A 21,326-nucleotide genomic window follows, 5' to 3' on the forward strand; every position below is an offset into this window, starting at 1 on the left:
AAGATTTTCTATACGATTTTTTTGTAGTTTATTCTACTTTTTTGCAATTTATGTAATTACTACGGACTTCATGCATGCACATTATTAACATTTGGGATATAACAGTTGTGTTGATGTATAGCAACTTGAAATGCTCCCAAACTACAGCATGTATCTTGGTGCAGGAGGTGCTGATGTTGGCTTCACAGTAACGCGGGAACATTTTTCTTGCAGAGAAGAAGGTGTGGACCGTGCTGTCCCACAACAGCACAGCTCCGGTCACAGTTCAGACCTCATCCCTTCAGAAACCTCACGTCATGATCTTCAACTACAGCGCTTCGGCCAAACAACTACGTGCCATCGTATCTGGGTCGGAACAGTGCCAACAGGAAGTGGTTTACAACTGCAGGAAGTCCCGTCTTTTTAACACAAAAGGTCAGTGGCTGTCCTAAAACATGTCCCGTGCTGTCACCAGTACCACATCACTGAGAACAGCTGCACTGGATTCAGACGAGTAGACACTGGACACGTGCGTCAGCAGAAATACAGGGCAAACCTGTTTATATGCTCTTACATGCATTTGCTTGCTGACCCCACGGCTGGCTCCCCCCCACTGTGGGACTGAGTGGTCTCATCCAAATGAAGCAGCTGAACGTTGTGTTATTTGTGTTGCATTGTCAGGCTGTCAGCCCGGGGCCACGTTGGAAGCGGCTGCCCCCTTCAACATCCCCTCGCCCACTGCTTCCCTACTCTTGTTATAGTTTAACAATAACCTGAAAGGCTGTGTCCAATCTTTTGGTGTACATTCATCTCAGATCTCTGGCACCTATGGTGTTCCAAACATCCGAGCACTCGCGCTTAAAGCATGAAAGATTCATGATTCTGCTGTTCCCTGGGTAGCATGTGTGCACAAACAAACAAGTTCATTATCACCCCAGACATCAAACAAGAGCCAGAACAGCGTATTTCATAGCTGCGTGAACACTCGAAGAAACAGTCGGAGTTTTGTAACGGCCGTCTTTGTTGTTTGGACGCTCGTATCTCCCGTGGAAAAAAGGTCAAATGTCTTTTTGTAATCCACTTCTCTGAGCGTGCAGGTATAAACAGCATCCATTTAACCAACAGTGTTACTCAACAGAATATGCAAATCGCTCTTAGACGAGATGCCACTCATCGTGCTAATTTAGCAGAAAAAACAACAGCAGTAGCTGTTCAAAGGGGCTGCTGGGTTTTCTGGTGCAGCCCTGCCAAAAACATCTGAAGTTCACCTCCAGTTGTGGCGTTTTGCTGTGCAGCATGTCCTCTGACTGCCAGCCTGAACACAGATGTTCAGTCATGTCCTCGTACTGAAACCACGCAGCCCTGGTGTGATTTGCATTTTAAACATGTTGTTTTTTCTTCATTAAATACTCATAATGAACTCAGTTTGCTTTGAGGCAACTGTGGCTTTTAACGTGACAGTGAATTAGTATTAAACATTCACAACAGCGCTTTAATTACTCGTCTTTTTGATGTCCTATTCAGCAGTCTTCTTTGTTCTTTTCACATTTTCTTTTTTATCTAGCAAGATTTTCCTGTAGATGCATCCTTTATGAACTTACCCTGGAATTTACATCAGACGGCTCACTTTTTAAACACTTGTTTTTAAAGCTGTGCTAAAGTGGCTCCTAGAAAATAGAAAATAGCACCAAGTGAAAATTGGTTTGTCAGCTGTTGCACCGTCAGGTGACTTTATATTGGGACATCTGTTGTCTTATTTTTAACACAAAAAAATTCATTATGCAGGAAATCAAATGAATTCAAATGATGTCATCATTGATTCCAGTGTGGCTCTCAGCACCACCTGCAGCATCACAGCTAAGCACACAGTGAGTGGAGTCAGGCGCGAGAGTTCGTGCCAGACCGTCCTCCGTCCATGCGTCCACTTATGCTTAACAGGATTGGACGATAGGGGCAGCGCCACCTGTTGCCGGTGTGTGTAAAACGTGGGGCAGAATATTTGAGCTGTAACAGCAGAAGCTTTGTTTGTGTCCTCCAGCTGTCCTGTTGTTGGCCCGTGTCCTCCTTGTCCACCCCAAAGAGGACATATTTGAAAGAAATAGCGCAACAGCCATGTGTCTCTGCAGCATCAGGTACAACCATCAGACAGGTTACATGACTAAGACTGATGGTGCACAGTGTGATGTTGCAGTGAACCTGTAAGATTACTAAAATGGTAAAAGGTAACTGCAGGTGCAAACATAGACAAATAATATGGACAGAAGTGTTTCTGTTCTCTGATTTTGACTGGAGGACAAACCGAGACCTCAGTGTTAATTGAATTTAAACAGGCTGTGTACTTGGTTTGAATGTAATCCAGAGTAGCTGAGAAGCTTAGAGAAGGTTGTAGTCGTCAGGCTGTTAAGGTGCAAAACTTAATGAAGCCTGAAGCATTGTCACAGGAGTTTTCTGGGATCGTTGCTGCCAGCAGCGACAGAGGTCAGTGTATTGAATCTTTTTATCTTAAAATCTGCATCCACTGCAAAACGCAGCATCACCCAAGCTCTACTCGCTCTGCTTCAGTGCTGCTGGACGATCAGGAAGTGGATGATACTGACCTCTCTGAGCTGTGGTCTTCATTTGTTTCTCATTTCTAGAGCATACATACAGACTGGAAATATGAAATATGACTCTAATTTAATTAAACCTTTGACTTGAAGTCAATATTAACTTAAGGACAAATTTATCTGACATGTTAAGTTAGATAAACATTTTCAAACCACAAATCCTGATTTTCCATTGCAACAATACAAAATTTCAATTTGACTAAATGACACAGAAGGAAAATCCTGTCCTGTGGGACCTATTGTACTACAGGACAATAAGTCCTGTGGGAAGAAGGAGCACTGATGTATTCCCTCCCCCTCACATATTTATAGCTCAGAGTATATTTAATGAGCTGAATGCTGCCCCTGCACTGCATACAAACCTTCACACGCTGATTTAAATGTAGGGCTATTTGTGTTTAGCCCACAGTTTGACCCCACACACAGACACACAACATTTCCTAGTAGTTCCCACCATGTGCACTTTAAAGTTGTCATCCCCCTTAAATAGTAGCCCTCATCTGTGTGGGTGCAAAGATTGTGAATATTAACCCTGTCAGAGCCAAAGCATCAGAAAAGATCAAACTGAGATGTTTATTAACCCTTATAACAAAATCCACATTTGCTTTTGCTGCATCATGTTGGATATGATATATTTTTATTCTATATTTATTCTATACATGTGATACATTGATACATGCATGTGATACGTTGATACATGCATGTGATACGTTGATACATGCATGTGATACATTGATACATACATGTGATACATTGATACATGCATGTGATACGTTGATACATGCATGTGATACGTTGATACATACATGTGATACGTTGATACATGCATGTGATACGTTGATACATGCATGTGATACGTTGATACATGCATGTGATACATTGATACATGCATGTGATACATTGATACATACATGTGATACATTGATACATACATGTGATACGTTGATACATGCATGTGATACGTTGATACATGCATGTGATACGTTGATACATGCATGTGATACGTTGATACATACATGTGATACGTTGATACATGCATGTGATACGTTGATACATGCATGTGATACATTGATACATGCATGTGATACATTGATACATGCATGTGATACATTGATACATACATGTGATACATTGATACATACATGTGATACATTGATACATACATGTGATACGTTGATACATGCATGTGATACATTGATACATGCATGTGATACATTGATACATACATGTGATACGTTGATACATGCATGTGATACATTGACACATACATGTGAATGTGATACATTGACACATACATGTGATACATTGATACATGCATGTGATACATTGATACATACATGTGATACATTGATACATACATGTGATACATTGATACATGCATGTGATACATTGATACATACATGTGATACATTGATACATGCATGTGATACATTGATACATACATGTGATACATTGATACATACATGTGATACGTTGATACATGCATGTGATACATTGATACATGCATGTGATACATTGATACATACATGTGAATGTGATACATTGATACATACATGTGATACATTGATACATGCATGTGATACATTGATACATACATGTGATACATTGATACATACATGTGATACATTGATACATACATGTGATACATTGGGCAACGATGTATCACAACAGTCATTTCTGTGAAGGAGACAGGAAACACATTTTTCCTGTCAGTATTCAGCCAGTTAAAGGATGTGATTAGAGAGACCTCTCCTGCAGGATGTATTGATTGTAGCCTGTTGTGGTTTGTGTTCCTGTTTGATGTCTCAGGACTATTTTAAAATGTGCAGCGGACAGCGATGAATACACAGGATAAAGATGTGGATTATTCCCATCCTTTGTAATGCAAATGTTGGTGCATACTCATTGTTCCTGTAGCTCCTCACTTATGCATACAATTAACATTTGTGTCACCAGTTTTGCCAAAGTGATGGATGATGTTAAAGTGAGTTTCACAGGGATGCTTCCGGCCTCTGACCCCACTGCTCACTGCTGTGACATGTATCCATACATAAATCTTTGCCTATAATGCTGCAGGATGAGAGCCCCCCAGCATGTAACACTGATTATGCATTGTGACATGTGGCTTAATGGGCTTCTCCATGCCAGCTGGCCTCTGTGCAGAGCAGGGTCACACTGATTGAAGCTGTTTAACCCTTTAGTTATGTTTTTGGTTTCAGGTAGTGTGGCGTCATTTCACTGTTTATCACATCACAGCATTTAAAAGAAACAATAATAATAATATTTTATTTCATACTTCTTTTCGATGGTGTTGTTGTAAATTAAAAGAAAGAAACGGTCTTTGGGTTTCATGTTGTTTTTTAAAGCCAGTGGTTTTACTTATATTTGCTGTACTGTGTGAGTCCTTTGCAGCGGCGTGCTGACTGTGGTTTGGTTGCAGATGGCAGTCCGCTTTCGTGGTGGCTGGACCGGGAAGGAGAAAAGAGGAGCTACTGGGGAGGCTTCCTGCCTGGAGTTCAGCAGTGCTCCTGCAGCCTGGAGGAGAACTGCATTGACATGAACTACTTCTGCAACTGTGATGCTGACACAGACACATGGTACAGACAGCGCACACATGGCTGCTTTTATTCACGTCATGAACACTATTCTGTATCCTGTAGGTGAATTATAAAACTGCTACTGCAAAAAGATTTAAACAGCTACCAAAGGTTAAAGCGAACACAATCAAAAATGATGATAAATCATTTAAACCTCACGTTGATGTAAAAGAGTCCAGTGCAGCGTTCTAGATTTAGGAAGCGAGACCTTCTGTTTCATCTTTACATCATTTGCATCATCACTGGATGTGCTGCACACACTGCTCTGCCTTTGAAAGCTTCTCGAGCCTCCCTGGTTTTCTGATGAAGGACTTACTGCAGCTTCTTTGTTGACTGCAGACGGGCCAGTCGACTCCCAGACCCCTCACTACAGCTGGACAGGGTGTGTGTGTGTTTTCAGTCAGGAACACCTTTCTTGTGGAAGCTGCCCGTCTTTGTACCTGGCAGCCTCTCCATCACACACATTTATTTTCTTATTGCACGTTTCTCAGCTTGTTTGTGTTTAAAACATTGGACATGTCGTCTCTTTAGCTGATGTCACACATCCGCGTTTTACAAAGAACCTACTTTTTTGTAGGAGGCAGTGATAATCTGATCCACACTGATGTGAGACCACAGCTGTGTGTAGGAAACAGAAGGACACATGAAATAATGACAAATGGATGGTTTATCCATGAACTGTGAGACAGACCATGTGACTAACGAGTCGCCGTTGTGCTCCTCCCAGAGGGAACGCTACCACCACGAGCAGCTCAGGTTCCAGGATTTTGTCGAAATTTGTCTGCTAAAAATGAAGCGAGTAGATCATACAGTGTTCAATGTCATTTTCACACTCCGATATCTGCAGCTCATTATCTGTTTGGGATTGTGTGAAAATGCCTTTGACAATTTCGTATAGCACAGTTTAATCCAAAATGATTAATTACAGCTCATACTTATAATATTTCACTTTTGATTAAACTCATCATCGTTTCTGAGCCATGAATGAAGAAACAAAGGCTGTGCTGGAGTTTAAACATTCTCAATGGCTTTGTTTATGCTGCGTTAATCCACTCCAAAGCCTTCCTGCTTGCAGCTCCATGTTTTCACAGGCAAATGTGTGCTCTGTGATAGATGGTTCCCTTTATGGGGTGTTTACCGCGCGCTCTGTGCTAACGGAGCTGAAAGTCAGCCTTTATCTGGACCCCCATGAAAGAATCGGGCCCCTGAGGATTGGTGTATTACTATTTATTCGGTTCTTTTCTCTGTTCTGTCACAGGGCTAATGACACAGGAGTCCTCTCCTACAAAGACCACCTACCAGTGAGCCAGATAGTGATCGGAGACACCGACAGAATGGGCTCGCAGGCTGTCTACCACATCGGCCCTCTGCGTTGTTATGGAGACAGTAGGTGATCACCTCACTGTTGAAGCTACTGTTCCAGATTTGGCTGCAGATGGAGGCTGATTAGAGACACAAAATGTTCACACAATGTCTTTGCGACTTGTGCTTTTATGTTTGTCGCTGGATCGAGAGTTAAAGCCTCATCTGTGGTGCAGGCAGGATCACAGAGATTTCAGTTCGCTTCCAGTAAATATCTGCAGGTGTTGCAGAGGGCTGGGGTTTGATTTTGTGCTGCTTGTCTTAGAATTTAAGCGTGCCAGCTTCCCCCATCCCCCGCCCCCCAAATAAGTCTATTTTAAGTGTAATAGCAGCTATCAAAGCTTCTTAAACACATCAACCGTCTGGCTGATGATGTATAATGCATGTAATGTATAAATTATTTAGAGGATAGCTACAGTGTTTCAGACCCTGTGATGTCACCTATTGTGTGCCACGTACGGTTGCTGCACGTTCACCGATGTCTTGGATTATTTGCTTTTCGATCTTCTCTGCAGAACCAAAGTATCTTTTAAAAGACTGATTTTCTTTCACAGGAATTTTTGATCTCAGTATTTCAGCAGCGCAGCATCACATGGCAATGAACTCTCCTAACAAGAGTTATTGAGTTTTATGTGCTGCATTGGACTGAAAACCTGCTGGTGGAAATAAGACTCTGCAAAAGTCACAGGTTTTACACTGATGAACAAAAATGTCCTCGAGATGCAGCGTGACACAGCTTCTCCGCTCACCGCCTCCTCCCTTCACTTCGTCATCTTTACGTTCTTTTCGCTTCCTCCTGTCCTTCCAGGGTCGATATGGAACGCAGCCTCTTTCTACCAGGAGTCGTCGTACCTGTACTTCCCCACCCTACAGGCAGAGCTGGCGTCTGACATCTCCTTTTACTTCAAGACCAGCGCTCCTTCTGGAGTGTTCCTGGAGAACCAGGGCCTCAAGGACTTCATCAGAGTCGAGCTTAGCTGTGAGTGCACGTTGTGTCTACAGTATGAGACGTGCAATACACACAAACTACAAACAAGAGCAGTTCAGTCATAACTGGGAAACATTAGCTTAAGGTTATGTTTAAGCTGCTGCCGTGTGTTTGATCTGATTCTGGTAATAAAACAACATTTAGACAGTGGAATAAATCAGAGGGTTCGCACATGGACATGAGTGCATGTACATACACACACGTGTGTGTGCATAGCTGTTATGAATGTCTTCTCTGTGATAATGAAAATAACACTGTTTTTAACGACACCTGCTTAAAGCATAACGTGCAGCCTGCAGGTTGCTATCAGAGCAGAGCACTGTGATGACACGTGTAGGTTTGTGAAGTCACGCCTCACTGTGTCATCATATGGACTGTGTGTGGAGTAAAGTGCAGCACGAGTGTACGGTTAAAATGTGACTCTGAGCCGTAAGACTACAAAAGCACCGTGTACATGCAGGCGCTACGTAACGAGCTGATCCAAGCGGGCCAAACGTGGCTGCAGGGTTCAGGAGAGGCCGTGTTTGCTTTTTAAGACGTAACAGATATTTAATAAAACGAAAAAATGTGACCAAAACCACAAGTGGAAAACTCATTATTGGAATAGTTTGATTAGCAGTCTGCATCCATAAATACAGCGCTAACACCTCGTTTGTGCTAATAAGCGTAGGCGTAAGTAGATCATTTTGAAGACAAACTATAGAAACAGCAGCAATGTCTGAAACTGCTGATGATTTAGAAATGGGTGACTTTGTAGAAATGGATTTAATTAGTGAAATTAACAACTTGTTAACATGACATGACCATGGTGGTATTGTTTATAAACCACCCTGGTTACTAATCAGTCTGTGATTACGACAGTGTTGTACCCACGTATTAGCACAGAGCGCCTCCTAAAGCCTGCTGATCAGTCTCAGGTGGACATGCTAGCTCCTGCTGACAGTCTAATTTCCCAGAGAAGCAGCGTGTGAGGACTCCACTGAATGATGTAATCCTAATGACACACGCACCAGTAATGTCATGCTGTCACAAAGCCCGCTCTTCGTGGCCTGTGCAGTGACGCCTGATGTGTTCACCGAAGCAGGAATGAATCAGATTGACTGTGGAAAATTTAAGAAAATCAGAATATTAGTTCATCTTAGTACGCAGTGCATATGCAGCCATCACATGCAGTTCCACAGCGCTGTGTCATTAGCTAAAGGTAAGGTTGTTGATTGCAGTGTGTTGCGTTCACATCCTATCTGGAGGAATGGTGAGGATATTTGGAGCCATTATGTATGAATGCAGCATCAGAGACACTGTGAAATATTGACGAGCTGTCAGCTGAGCCGCTCATAAATCTATGCAGGTCATCAGGTTCTCCCAGCAGCATTGTATCAGATTGCATCAGAAAGGCAGGATAGAGAAGAACATAAAAACCTAATATCGCATTCAGTCTGACCTGAATGGTGCGTGCGTGTGTGCGTGTGTGTGCGTGTGTGTGTGTGTGCGTGTGTGTGTGTGTGTGCGTGTGTGTGCGTGTGTGTGCGTGTGTGTGTGTGTGTGTGTGTGTGTGTGTGTGTGTGTGTGTGTGTGTGTGTGTGTGTGTGTGTGCGTGCGTGTGTGTGTGTGCGCGTGTGTGTGTGTGTGTGTGTGTGTGTGTGTGTGTGTGTGTGTGTGTGTGCGTGTGTGTGCGTGTGTGTGCGTGTGTGTGTGTGTGCGTGTGTGTGCGTGTGTGCGTGTGTGTGCGTGTGTGTGTGTGTGCGTGTGTGTGTGTGTGTGCGTGTGTGTGCGTGTGTGTGCGTGTGTGTGTGTGTGCGTGTGTGTGCGTGTGTGTGTGTGTGTGTGTGTGTGTGTGTGTGTGTGTGTGTGCGTGCGTGTGTGTGTGTGCGCGTGTGTGTGTGTGTGTGTGTGTGTGTGTGTGTGTGTGTGTGTGTGTGCGCGTGTGTGTGTGTGTGTGTGTGCGTGTGTGTGCGTGTGTGTGTGCGTGTGTGTGCGTGTGTGTGTGCGTGTGTGTGTGTGTGTGTGCGTGTGTGTGTGTGCGCGTGTGTGTGTGTGTGTGTGTGTGTGTGCGTGTGTGTGCGTGTGTGTGTGCGTGCGTGTGTGTGTGTGCGTGTGTGTGTGTGCGTGTGTGTGCGTGTGTGTGTGTGCGTGTGTGTGTGTGTGTGTGTGCGTGTGTGTGTGCGTGTGTGTGCGTGTGTGTGCGTGTGTGTGTGCGTGTGTGTGTGCGTGTGTGTGTGTGTGTGTGTGTGTGTGTGTGTGTGTGTGTGCGTGTGTGTGGCTCCCAGCTCCCTCAGTGGTGACTTTCTCCTTCGACGTGGGAAACGGTCCGGCGGTCCTGTCCGTGAAGTCCCACGTCCCTCTGAATGACAGGCAGTGGCACTACGTGAGGGCGGAGCGCAACGCCAAGGAGGCCTCCGTGCAGGTCGACCAGCTCCCCCTCCGCTTCCTGGAGGCTCCGGCTGATGGACACCTCCGCTTACGGCTCAGCAGCCAGCTGTTCGTAGGTAGGCTGAGATCACACCCACTCCACTACTCAGGTCTGCATTAAAGGACTTTTAAACAGGCAGTGCAGAAACATGTAAACATGCCTTTGTAGAGAAATGCTCTCCCTGGGTGCTCTATTATGAATACATGTTAACTTCTCACACATGCAGTTATCCAGTCAGCCTGCAGCAGTGACCCCTGAGGTTTCAGGTCAGCAGGTTCAGGTAAAGCTGTGGTACGAAGTCATTTTTGGCTCTCGCTGGTCAAACTTTGGGCATATCGTTATTCACAGAGCCTGAGAGGAAACGTCCACACCTTCCTGTTTCATAGAACAACGCTGCCGTCAGAGGCTTCGTGTCACTTGTTTTGCTTATTTGTTTTAATGCTTTGCTAATATCAACATGGAATAACTGGTCCGTAAGCAGGTTCTGTATAAAGATGGGATTTTCTGGGATGAACAGCAAACTAGGAGAACTCTGGGAGATGGAAAAACAAGAGAAAGGGAAGTTTGACTTTATATTTTTACCCTGCTCCAGTAAATCTCAATAAATCTTAAGAAAGTACTTGTGTTGCACTGTGCATTCACTCATGAGCTGCTGTAACAGGAGTCACATGGCTGGACTGCCTCCTCAGCGTGCAGTCAAGGCTTGCTAATGTTATTCAGGTGTGTTGCAGCAGGGACGCCGGCCCTCGAGCACTGGAGCTTTGCACCTCTGACCTGAGCTTAGCAATAAGCCTGAATTCATTTAGTCACTGTTCATTTTTATTTCTTGAGGTCTTAAATGTCTTAAAAAGCATTGATTTAGGATTTTTCAAATCCTGCAGAAATCCTGGAGGGGAGATTACTCCTGCTGGCTGTTCTACAAGTGCAGCTGGAAAGGTGGGAAACCTGGTTTAGTGGCAGCAAAGCATGTTACTGCGACGTGGCAACAGATATCGTCTCTGGCTGTTGAAGGCACGACATGCTGTCAGACAGCAAGTTGCATCGTTATGAGACAAGTGTGATAAAAGCATGTCGTTCCTGCTGTGAAATACTCAGATGTCATTTCTATTTTCTGAGCTCACAGATGTGAACGTTTGCCAATAATCTAGCTTTTCGCTAACTGAAGAATCACTTCAGCTTGTGGACTGCAGTATATGAAGTGTGCATATCAGTGCTTCACTGTGTGAGGGGATTAGGACAGAGAGGGCGGAGCTGCCTCTGATGCCCACAGTAAACGCTGCATTCATCCTGTTAGTTTGATCTTTTACTTTGACCCGACTGGGCTGAGTGTTGGTGACACTGGTAGTCTTCACCCCGTCTCCAGGGCTGCAGCCTGGCAGCACGGTGGTGTGATGGTGATGTTCTCTTTGATGCTTGTGTGCTGTTGCTGATACTGAGCACTGAGCGTGTGCAAGCACAGCTAGTAGCTGCTGAGCTTTTTTGAATATTACAAATATATTTGTAATTAAACAGACTTTTGGATAAATGTGTTTTATATCTGCTCATTTATTTATTTCTCTAAAACTGTTGCTAGACTTGCTCTTGTGTCGTTATCGTCCATGTTGCTTGTTATCATCATGGTTTGGGGTTTCTGTTAACTTCCTGTTTTATTGTGTACATACTCTGCCTCCACCTTCGCTCCCAGTGCATCTTGCTCTGCTTGAAGTGTCGTTCTAGCCGTTTCCTTGCCAGTTCGTTCAGTTCACAGAGTTTTTCCAAGTCGCTCCTTGTTGTCACAGCTCAGGTGCTCAGCCTTTCCGCTACCTGGAAATCCATCTTTGTCACTCTCGAGTGGTCACCTACAGGCTCTGCTGCTCACAGCTGCAGACATCGCCCTCCACCATTTTTGATGGATGTCTGGACTCTAGTCTGACTGTGCAATGACACAATCTTATCTTTAACTTCTTTTTGCATTATTGTGAAAATGATCCACTTGCTGTCACTTGTTTTTGCTTTTCTGTAAATTCTTTGATTTTTTGCCCCCTGCTGCCATCAACGAATCATTGTTGCCCCAGCAGATGCTCCCTCAGTTCCCTTTGTCACGTTCCACTTTCTCTTAGCAGTGCCTGGCATTGAGCTTTCCTTGTGTTTCCTTGTGAAATCTTTGCAAAAAGGATTTCATCCTTGCAAATCAGCTCCTTGCCATTTTTCTCCCCTGAGTCAGACAGATGTGTTTGCATTTCGCTCTGTGTCTCGTGTCCTGTACTTGGGCCTGCATCCTGTGGATCGTTACAGCTTTAGGCCCAAACTTCATGAAGCTGAATTGAGCTGAAGTGAACATGAAGCTCGGCGGGGGGGGGGGGGTCGTCTGACAGCAGCGTCGCTGTTTCCTCTCGATGTCCACTCTGACAGTCACAGGAAGGATTTATCTGCTCACAGCCAGGATGGAGAGGAAATGTAATTACAGCAACAAAAGCTCTTTAAATACACATACATCATCGGAGTGTTATATTAAGATCTGCATTGCTCTGCTGTTAAGCCAATTTCAAATGTATTTTATTGTTTTTTCATGATTGGTCTTGGTCAGCGAGCGTGTCTGCTCTCTTCCGCTCATATTTCTGCAGCAGCCGTTCACACGCTGACATTTTAATCTCTCTGCTTAATAATAAAGAGAGATCCCATTAAATTCTGTTTTTTCCTCACCTAATGGATCGTTCACCTTCTGAAATCATTTGTTAGTGAGAGGACAATCGATCTTCGGTGGATCTCACAAGAAAAACATTATCTTTTGAAGATTTAATTTTCATAAAGCGCAGAAGTGATGTTGAGTTTGGTCTCATGCTAACATGTGACTGTGTCTGAAATGTCGTTTCCTGCTCTTGTGGGAGGAGATAACAGCACTTCACAGAGACAATATTAGAATGAATATTAAAAACAGCAGCTTTGATGTTTCCAGACAAAAATAACAGCCTTGATTAGAAGCTTTGTAAATATAAAGACAGTGTGTGTGTAATCATAAAGAAACAACGTGTGATTCTCTGTTTCACGGCCTCGCAGGAACATCTGTGAGCTTCCGCTGCACGTCGTGGAAAAGGACTGATGTGCAGACTTTGAGTTCATGGACCTTGCAAACTCCCCAAAGCTCGACTGGAAACACTTTCTAAAGTTTGGCCCAGAGTTGGCTCACAGCTCGCTCACAATGCAAAGACCTGAAGCTGGTGCTGTTTTGTCAGATGAAGCTGAGAATCACTCTTTAGTTGTTCCTGTAAAGTGTGGCTGTGGCTGTGCTCTGCATAAAACACGTGCGCCTAAGTTTCAGCTTCAAAGCTGAAAATCCAACTGTGGATATTTGGACTTTACATTTTGCCAGGATGGACGTTTTTAATCGCTGATACAAAGATGAGTTTATATCACACTGTCCATGCAATCGCTCTTTTCCATTATTTTATCCATTCAGCAGCTTTACAGGTAGATGTTTGCGCAGTGTTGCCTTCAAGGTTCAAACATGTCAAATTTATGTTCCCAATGAAAAGTTTCACACACAGATAGAAAAATGGAAAATGAAGGCTTAGAGGGAGGAGAGTATTTACATGAACCTGATACTCGACACGTGTTTGTTAAAGCACTGGGATCCATCGAGTCCATTCACTCAAATGTTGTTGCTCTGTTTTTCAGTCGTGTGCTAAACTCGCTGAACGTTTGTCCTCCACACAGGCTGTACTTTACATACTGGTTCTACTTTTATGTCATCATGTTCAGATTACACTTTTATTAAACTGAATGAAAACAAAATGCCTGTAAGAGACTTGGCAGCTTCTAAAATTGTGTTTATTTCAGATGCTGCTGCTCACTGCTGAGCTGGCACGTGTAACCAAGAAGCGTAACAGTTACACTGTTGCCAGTTTAAGGTTTGAATCCTCCGGTCAGCCCAGTGCCAAACACACAGAGCCCCACAATGTCAGCGTGTGCACAAAAGCTAACACAGCTCCCACCATCACAAACATGCCTTATTTCACCAGAGATTTCACCTGAGGCAGCTCATTACGAATGCCTGCTATATATATAAATATAGGCAGAGCCTCAGTCGATGTGGAACAATAAAGGATTTAACAAGTATCATCTGTCAGCCTCGGGGGATCATGAAAGGAGATTATATTCACACATTTGTATTTTTATTTCTCAGATAAATTATTTTCAATCTCAAGTCATCCGTCTTCCACCTTCAGAAAGGAGAAATTTGTCACGAGTCATATTTCTTCTGTCCTGTTTCGCCCACAACACCTCGTCTATCAAATTATACATTTATATATCAGTTTGGTGATGTTTCCTGAACGCGCACAGCACCTCTAAACATGCAACAGTGACCCCTTTAAGGTTTGCGTCCACCTCTGCGTGTAGCGACCTAGCATATCCACGTAGCTCAGGACAGCCGAGCTCTTTCAAAGGCCATTTATTCTGCTTTCTGAAACTTCTTTAGCGTGTGGCTAAAACACAAGCTCATCTTGACTTCATCGCTGCGTAGCTCACTGGCGACTTCGTGGATTTAACATTCAGTTTTAAACGAACCCTGATTTTAAAGTTGCCGCAGGGCGTTATACCACCACATCACCTGTGCATCCTAAATGTGTGTCTCAGGAGGAACGGCGTCCCAGCAGAGAGGCTTCCTGGGCTGCATCAGGTCTCTGACCGTCAATGGTGTCAGCTTCGATCTGGAGGAGAGGGCCAAGATGACGCCGGGAGTGAGCGCCGGCTGTCCCGGCTACTGCACCGGATCCAGCAGCCTCTGCCACAACCGAGGGAGGTGCGTGGAGAAAAGCAACGGCTACATCTGTGACTGCTCACAGTCTGCCTACGGAGGAACCACCTGCAACCAAGGTGAGTCCTTGGAAACAACCGTGCAGGCTGCGTAATTCATTTAATTGAATGATGTTGATTCTAACAAACAGATGATCGATCACCGTCGAGGTTATTCCATTACAGGGAACCGATAGCAAATGCAAGTAATGCAGAAGGCAATTAATACCTGTCCTGACTCCAGCTCCAAGAACATTTCAAATGCATTAGAACAAATTATCTCATGCAGTCTGTGAGCAGAGAAGAGAGCAGACACAATCACAACAAAAACCCATCAACAGCCAGCACAAATAGCAGAGGAGCAGGCTGTGAAAACAAGCATATGGATGCAGTACAAAGAAACAAATTGAATATACATTCTGTGGGAACAGAGATGAAAAGCCTGGCTGCAAATATGCCTAATCACAGAGTACAATTTTCTGCAGGCGTGGTTTCAGCTTCATCTCGCTCTGCATGGGAGTGCGAGCTTTTTGAAGCAGATTTTCAAGCACTGCATATTCAAAATTTTGTCATGTGGAAACAGTTTAAATGCAGTGCTGTTGCATCTGACAGGATCATTCCCGATTATTTAATGTTGCCGCGCTTCCATTGTGTCTCTATTGCTGTATAAGTCACACTAACGTGTGCTGCAGACGTTCAGGGAAACAAAGTCACACTAACAGTTTGTCACTGAAAGCTTTTTCCTCTCTGCAGTGTGAGTGAAAGCAAACAAAGAGCAGACATTTAGCTGCATCCCCATGTGCTCGCCAGCTGACTGACATATTCATCTGCACATGCTCGTCTGTTCTCAGTGATAGTGATACTTTGAGTGCGTGCTGGAGCTCTAACTAGGGTTGCCAACTCCCTGAAAAATAAATAAGGGACACCTCGTGGCCAGGGCCGGGCAACCCAGTTGTCTTCACCCTTCCCAGTGTGGTAGCTCTTTTTTATGTGTGTGAAATTATTTTTTAACCATTTGACTTGAATTTGATTTAAGCAGATGCATATTCTTTGTGATATGACCACATGGGAAACAAATGATCATTTAGCCATTTATTTTTAGCTCAAAATGACAACATTAACACAGTAAAACAGGTCTCTTTCTTAAACAGAAGCCTGTCATGCTTAACTTTTGAGAATATAAGTAAATCTTTCTTTAAAAGAACTCTGTCCTGCTTAACTTAAAATTATATAAATTAATAGAAAACAATAGAACAAAATCATTCTTGTAACAGTGCACATATAGTGCATTTAGTACAATTGGCTTCAGCTGAGGTATTATTTCAGCTTTTCTAATCAGCTGCTCCTGTTTGTAAACCCGCTTGTTCCCATGATTACGCATCATAACTCATCATCATTATTCATCTATGTATTACTTTTATGTATTAGTCATCTATTTGTTGTAATCATCTATCCTTGCAGTCGTTTATTACACAAAATAAATTATATTATCACACTTCTGGCCACATAGCGCTGATATTCACTGCACATGCCCATATTAACCTTAACCAGAGGGTTTAAACAACAAACCAGTGTTTACATACCATATCTGCTTCTGCCGTGGCCTGGTGGACAAAAAATTGGTTAAGGGTTCCCCGAGCTGTCACGCCCCTCATGTTCTTCATGTGCCCACCACTAGAAGCATGCCTATGGAAAAAGTGCGCCGGCACACAGTGCAGTGCGCTTTATAGGTGTTATGGTGTATTTTCCCAGCCAGGTGTTTTTCCCATTCCTCCCTGTACTTTTGCAGCCTATTTTTCTTTCTCTGAGCGAACAAACATTGCTGCTCTGATGCTGGGCTCACACTGTGCGGTTTTTGGCCCATTTTGAGACGATTTTTGAGTCGTGCGACCGATTTGGTGATCGGCCCGATTTTGGCCTTCATCGTGCGTCGTGTAGTATACGTGGGGTAACGAGAAGCGATTAACACCTCGAGCAGCTCCCGATCATCAATCGCTCGTGAGGGTGTCACCACAGCCGCTCACACTGCTCGCGCGCAAACACGTAAACGCCGTGAAAAAGACGGAGCAGCACGGCTGTGCAGCGTGTGATCTGGACACAAGCCATGGAGGCACAACTTGTAGAACTTTGGAAAGCTCATCCGAGCCTTTTTGATGTGGCATCACAAAATTATCACGACCACAACAACCATGAAAATAGTTGGATCTACATGCTGCTCAATCACAGCTGCCTGATGAGTGTTTTTCATTAGCAATTTAGCAAAGTTGATGGTGGTGGTGTGTCTGTGTGAGTGAAAGACAGAGAGAGCGAGCGACAGATTTTCTGTTATAACCTTCGTGTTATGGAGGCACAGTGTGAGCACTCAGGTCGCATCAGAGCATCGGGCCGTATAGTGTGAGACCTGCATCGTGACCTACCAACTTCTAACCCCTGCGAGTCAATCGTGCAGTTTGAGCAGGAGCTGAATAACGTGACTGAAAAAATCGCACAGTGTCTGCCCAGCTTTAGGTGTACTGTCGTCCGAGACTTGCACCGCAGTGTCGGCGTTTGTTTCCCTGTTGGCCATGCTTCTTGTTGTGGTCATCTGTTGTCTTCCGGTATTTTCTCCGTAAGCGACCTTTCCTCGACCAATGAGATGAGCGGTAATCTGAATTGTCATACTCGAATTGTCATAAGTGTGCTGTCAGCTCATTGGTCACAAAGCAGGAGAGGGGCTGGGAATTATGTTTTCAAACAAAGCGTTAATTCCATTAACATTTATAGACTACTTTTGATTCTCACTGTATTACGGGACAAAGTGCGTCCCTTATTAGCTCAATACGGGACGTGTACTTTTGTTTCGAAATACGGGACGATTCCGTATTTTAAGGGACGGTTGGCAACCCTAGCTCTAACCAATGAGCTTCTTCTCCTTGCTGTAACAGCTTTACCGATCACATGGAAATCTTTGTTTTGAGTAGTGACTGCAGCAGCTTGAGTTTCGCGCTCTCTCAGGATGTCCTGTTGTCTCTCTCCCACTACATTTAGCGCCTTCTCTGTCCTGGTAATGGCCCACTGTGTAACCCCACAGGTAGATGTGGTGCCAGTGACCCATCGCTTAGTAAAGTTCTGTCTTCAAGCCTCAAGCAGATCCTTTTGGTGTGTTAAAACAGGAAGTGACACAGAGCAGATCTGACCGTGAAGCAAAGTGACGCTGGCCCCTCCTCACAGCTCGTCACTTACATGGTCAAAGGCGCACGCTGACTCCAGGGTCCATCAGTTACAAAGTGACGTTCGTGTTGTATCAAGTAAGACTTCAAACCAGAAGCTGAGAATATTTTCATGTATAAATCAGGTTTTTGGAGAACTGTTCATTTCCCTGAGCCTCCACAACACGTGGTCCCTACAGATACGACCCTGTGAATCAAAACTAAACTGCAAAATCACCTCAGTTACATAAATCAGAACTAGCCCTAAAGCACAAAGACTGAAGGAATACAAAGTAGCAGTATTGATTCATTTTATCCATGTATATCCTGTCTACCATAGAGTGCATGTTGCGTTCGTGTTCAGGAGTTGCAGAGATTTAAATGAAAGTGTGTTTGCTTCATGACAGAACGGAGCCAGTTTCATCTTCTGTTCTTTACTTAGTGTAAACGCTTTTGTTGAAAGCCGGGCACCCAGCAATGACATGCAGCTGAGCTGCCGCTGACTACAGATTATCTGCTTCAGTGGTGTGTGCTAGCAGCAGAGACTGTAGCACTGCTGACACACTCACTGCTAACGCGTCGCTGCAGCAGCACACTGAGATGGTGGGTAGACGCAACGTGGATCTCATCCCACCCACTCTCCAACACGTTCTGCATTTCATTTGAGCGTTAAGTTATGGTTTGCTTTTTAACCCAGACAGTAAACAAGCTAGCAGCGCAGCCTCAGCACCAGGTGCTGCAGTCAGGTCCTCTCAGGCTCCTGCAGACGAACCTGGTTCCAGCTTGTTACTCGTCTTTTCTCGAATGAGTGAAAGAATCAGCTGAACGCACACTGATTGAAATGCATTCAAATATGGATTTTAAAGCCAATATCACTATGTGATTGGATTATTAGTTAAGTGTACATAACAATTAATGGAAGCTTAATTAAGCTTAATTTGATTAATAGTTAAAAACAACTCTGGTGTTCAGTTCATCCAGGCTTTTGCTGCAGCGTATCAAACAAACACAGTCATGAATAGAAAGGTTTAAAAGGAAACTTGGACACATATATATATTTATATGTGTGTGTATACATATATCTACTGAAACGTAGGCAGTTTTCATTAAGCATGAAGGTATTTGGGAAACTGTAAAACTGCAAATGTGATCGTCTTCTTTTTGGAACCTGCTCAAATTCCAGATTTCCTGCAACAATAAAAGTTCAGTGAAGCTTTGATGAAGTTAATGCAAACAGTTCCTGCAGGTAATGAGCCGCACACTGGTGCAGGGTAACCAGACGGTTCTTCCGGTGATGGAAGACAAACATAGTGTGAGGAGTCAAACCACTTGCAGCTGGTCTGAGGTGAACGGGGCAGACGAGTGTAGGTGTAACACAGATATGAGCTATTGCCCAGTGACCACACTGTGACCACTCTGTGACCACACTGTGACCACACTGTGACCACTCTGTGACCACACTGTGACCACTCTGTGACCACTCTGTGACCACTCTGTGACCACTCTGTGACCACACTGTGACCACACTGTGACCACTCTGTGACCACACTGTGACCACTCTGTGACCACACTGTGACCACACTGTGACCACTCTGTGACCACTCTGTGACCACTCTGTGACCACACTGTGACCACTCTGTGACCACACTGTGACCACTCTGTGACCACTCTGTGACCACACTGTGACCACACTGTGACCACTCTGTGACCACTCTGAATATACCGAATGAAAATCAAATAATACTGTCAGTGAACATTTAGTATTAATAATGCAAATGCAGTTACACTGCAGTGGAAATTCATATAAATGAAAATGTGATAATATTGTAAACGTACCTATTAGCTACCTGCTAGCACTGAGTGAGCAGCCTTTATACATTATTGTATGTCTGCACCTCGTAGCTTTAATAAAGTGAGCACGGGGAAGGACGCTGTCGACCCTCCTCACTGTGCTTCGCAGGCTTGTTTTACGGTTGTATGGTCGAGTGTGAGAACTGCAACAGTTTTACACATCAAAGTTGTTTATAGGTCTCTGGGAGTGAGGCTGCATTTGTGGGAGAGAAAAATATTTGTGGGCACAGAGGGAGCCGTGTGAAGTCTGATAAATTGCCCCGAGTGGTGAAAACAGCACGAATATCATGAAATAGTAGAATGAGTTTTGCTGCAGCCTTGCTGTGCTGGATGGACACTGAAGCTGGGCTATTTTTAGGTAAGCAACGAAATCCAGTTGATACTGAATAAACCACATCTGAAGGAGCTCGCTGATTTTGTCTCGCTGATTATTTATTGAGTTATTTTTCTTTAAAGGCTGAATCAGCACCTGAACGCGTCTCTTCTGTTTCCCCGTGTCTGCACAGAGGTGTCTGTGTCCTTCGACAGAGAGTCCTCCGTCACCTACACCTTCCAGGAGCCCTTCTCAGTGATGCAGAACAGAAGCTCTCAGGCCTCCACCTCCTCCACGGACAGCAGAGCCAGAGAGGACGTGGCCTTGAGCTTCGTCACCTCCCAGAGACCAGCCATGCTGCTCACTGTCAGCACCTTCAGCCAGCAGTACATCGCTGTCATCCTGGCCACAAATGGTACGTACAGGAATCACATGTGGAAATGTTGTAGTTGTGCAACCGTGTTCTTTGTGAATGCAAACTTTAAAAACATGAACATGCTTCTCGTAGGCAAAGAAGCCGCGCTGAATAACATCCTGGTATCTGAAGAACTACAGCAGTTCTTTCACAGTATGGGAGGAAATATTTGTTTTGACTCTGTTTTTATGAATCAAGGTTCACTTTGGCCCCGTAGCCCTCTGACTTGGATTCCTGTGTAGTTATTTTGAGTATGTGTTGACCACAGAGCAATCTGGGCTTTGTTCTTAAGAGCATCAAGAGACAAATGTTTGTTTTACAGTCCAGGTGGGGAATTTTGACACGTGAACAAAGGGTGAGTTCAGCGTTCGGGTGGATTTCTCTGGATTTCACCGTATAACTGTAAATGTGGTGTCAACACTTCCACTGTCACATGGTTCATGTCTTGATTTCAGACAACAGCTGGTTTGCCAGAGTTAACGAGTTGATTAGTGTAGTAACGGAGAGAGGAGAAAACAACCTAAGTGCAGCCTCTTCTGTCTCGTGCCTCCCAGAGAAGCATCGCACTCTGAATAGAGTCTGGGTTATGTAGTGGCACTAATGGGAGTGAGAAGAAAACCATGGTGCCATGCTGGGGCAGGCGTTTTGGGCCTTTTATTGATGAAACCAGCTGTGAATTGAGCGCTGCCACCAGGTCACTGTGTGGGAAACAGGGAGGACAGTAAAGCACAGCTTGAGGCAGGAAAATGGTGGTGGAGTTGTTGGAGTGGAAGGCTTGTACACTTTCTTTTAGAAATGTGTGCAAACACGGCACCAGTGTGCTCGGCAGCGAGGCTTTCTCCTC

The 21,326-nt window shown here is 44.3% G+C and overlaps 1 protein-coding gene across 1 annotated transcript in view; it reads left to right on the top strand.

The window, feature by feature from the left end:
- cntnap5a (contactin associated protein family member 5a) overlaps positions 1–21,326 on the top strand; it is a 138,802-nt gene that overhangs the window by 101,233 nt on the left and 16,243 nt on the right. Inside the window, exons 13-19 of the mRNA XM_085383443.1 lie at positions 214–414; positions 5,026–5,182; positions 6,441–6,568; positions 7,353–7,523; positions 9,800–10,018; positions 14,557–14,796; positions 20,261–20,482. Of these exons, the coding sequence (XP_085239569.1) occupies positions 214–414; positions 5,026–5,182; positions 6,441–6,568; positions 7,353–7,523; positions 9,800–10,018; positions 14,557–14,796; positions 20,261–20,482 (1,338 nt within the window). The remainder of the gene's footprint in view (positions 1–213; positions 415–5,025; positions 5,183–6,440; positions 6,569–7,352; positions 7,524–9,799; positions 10,019–14,556; positions 14,797–20,260; positions 20,483–21,326) is intronic.

Source organism: Rhamphochromis longiceps, linkage group LG16, assembly GCF_057381845.1.
Source record: "Rhamphochromis longiceps isolate RC_006_pf linkage group LG16, R_longiceps_female_GT1.1, whole genome shotgun sequence".
NCBI classification, from domain to species: domain Eukaryota; kingdom Metazoa; phylum Chordata; class Actinopteri; order Cichliformes; family Cichlidae; genus Rhamphochromis; species Rhamphochromis longiceps.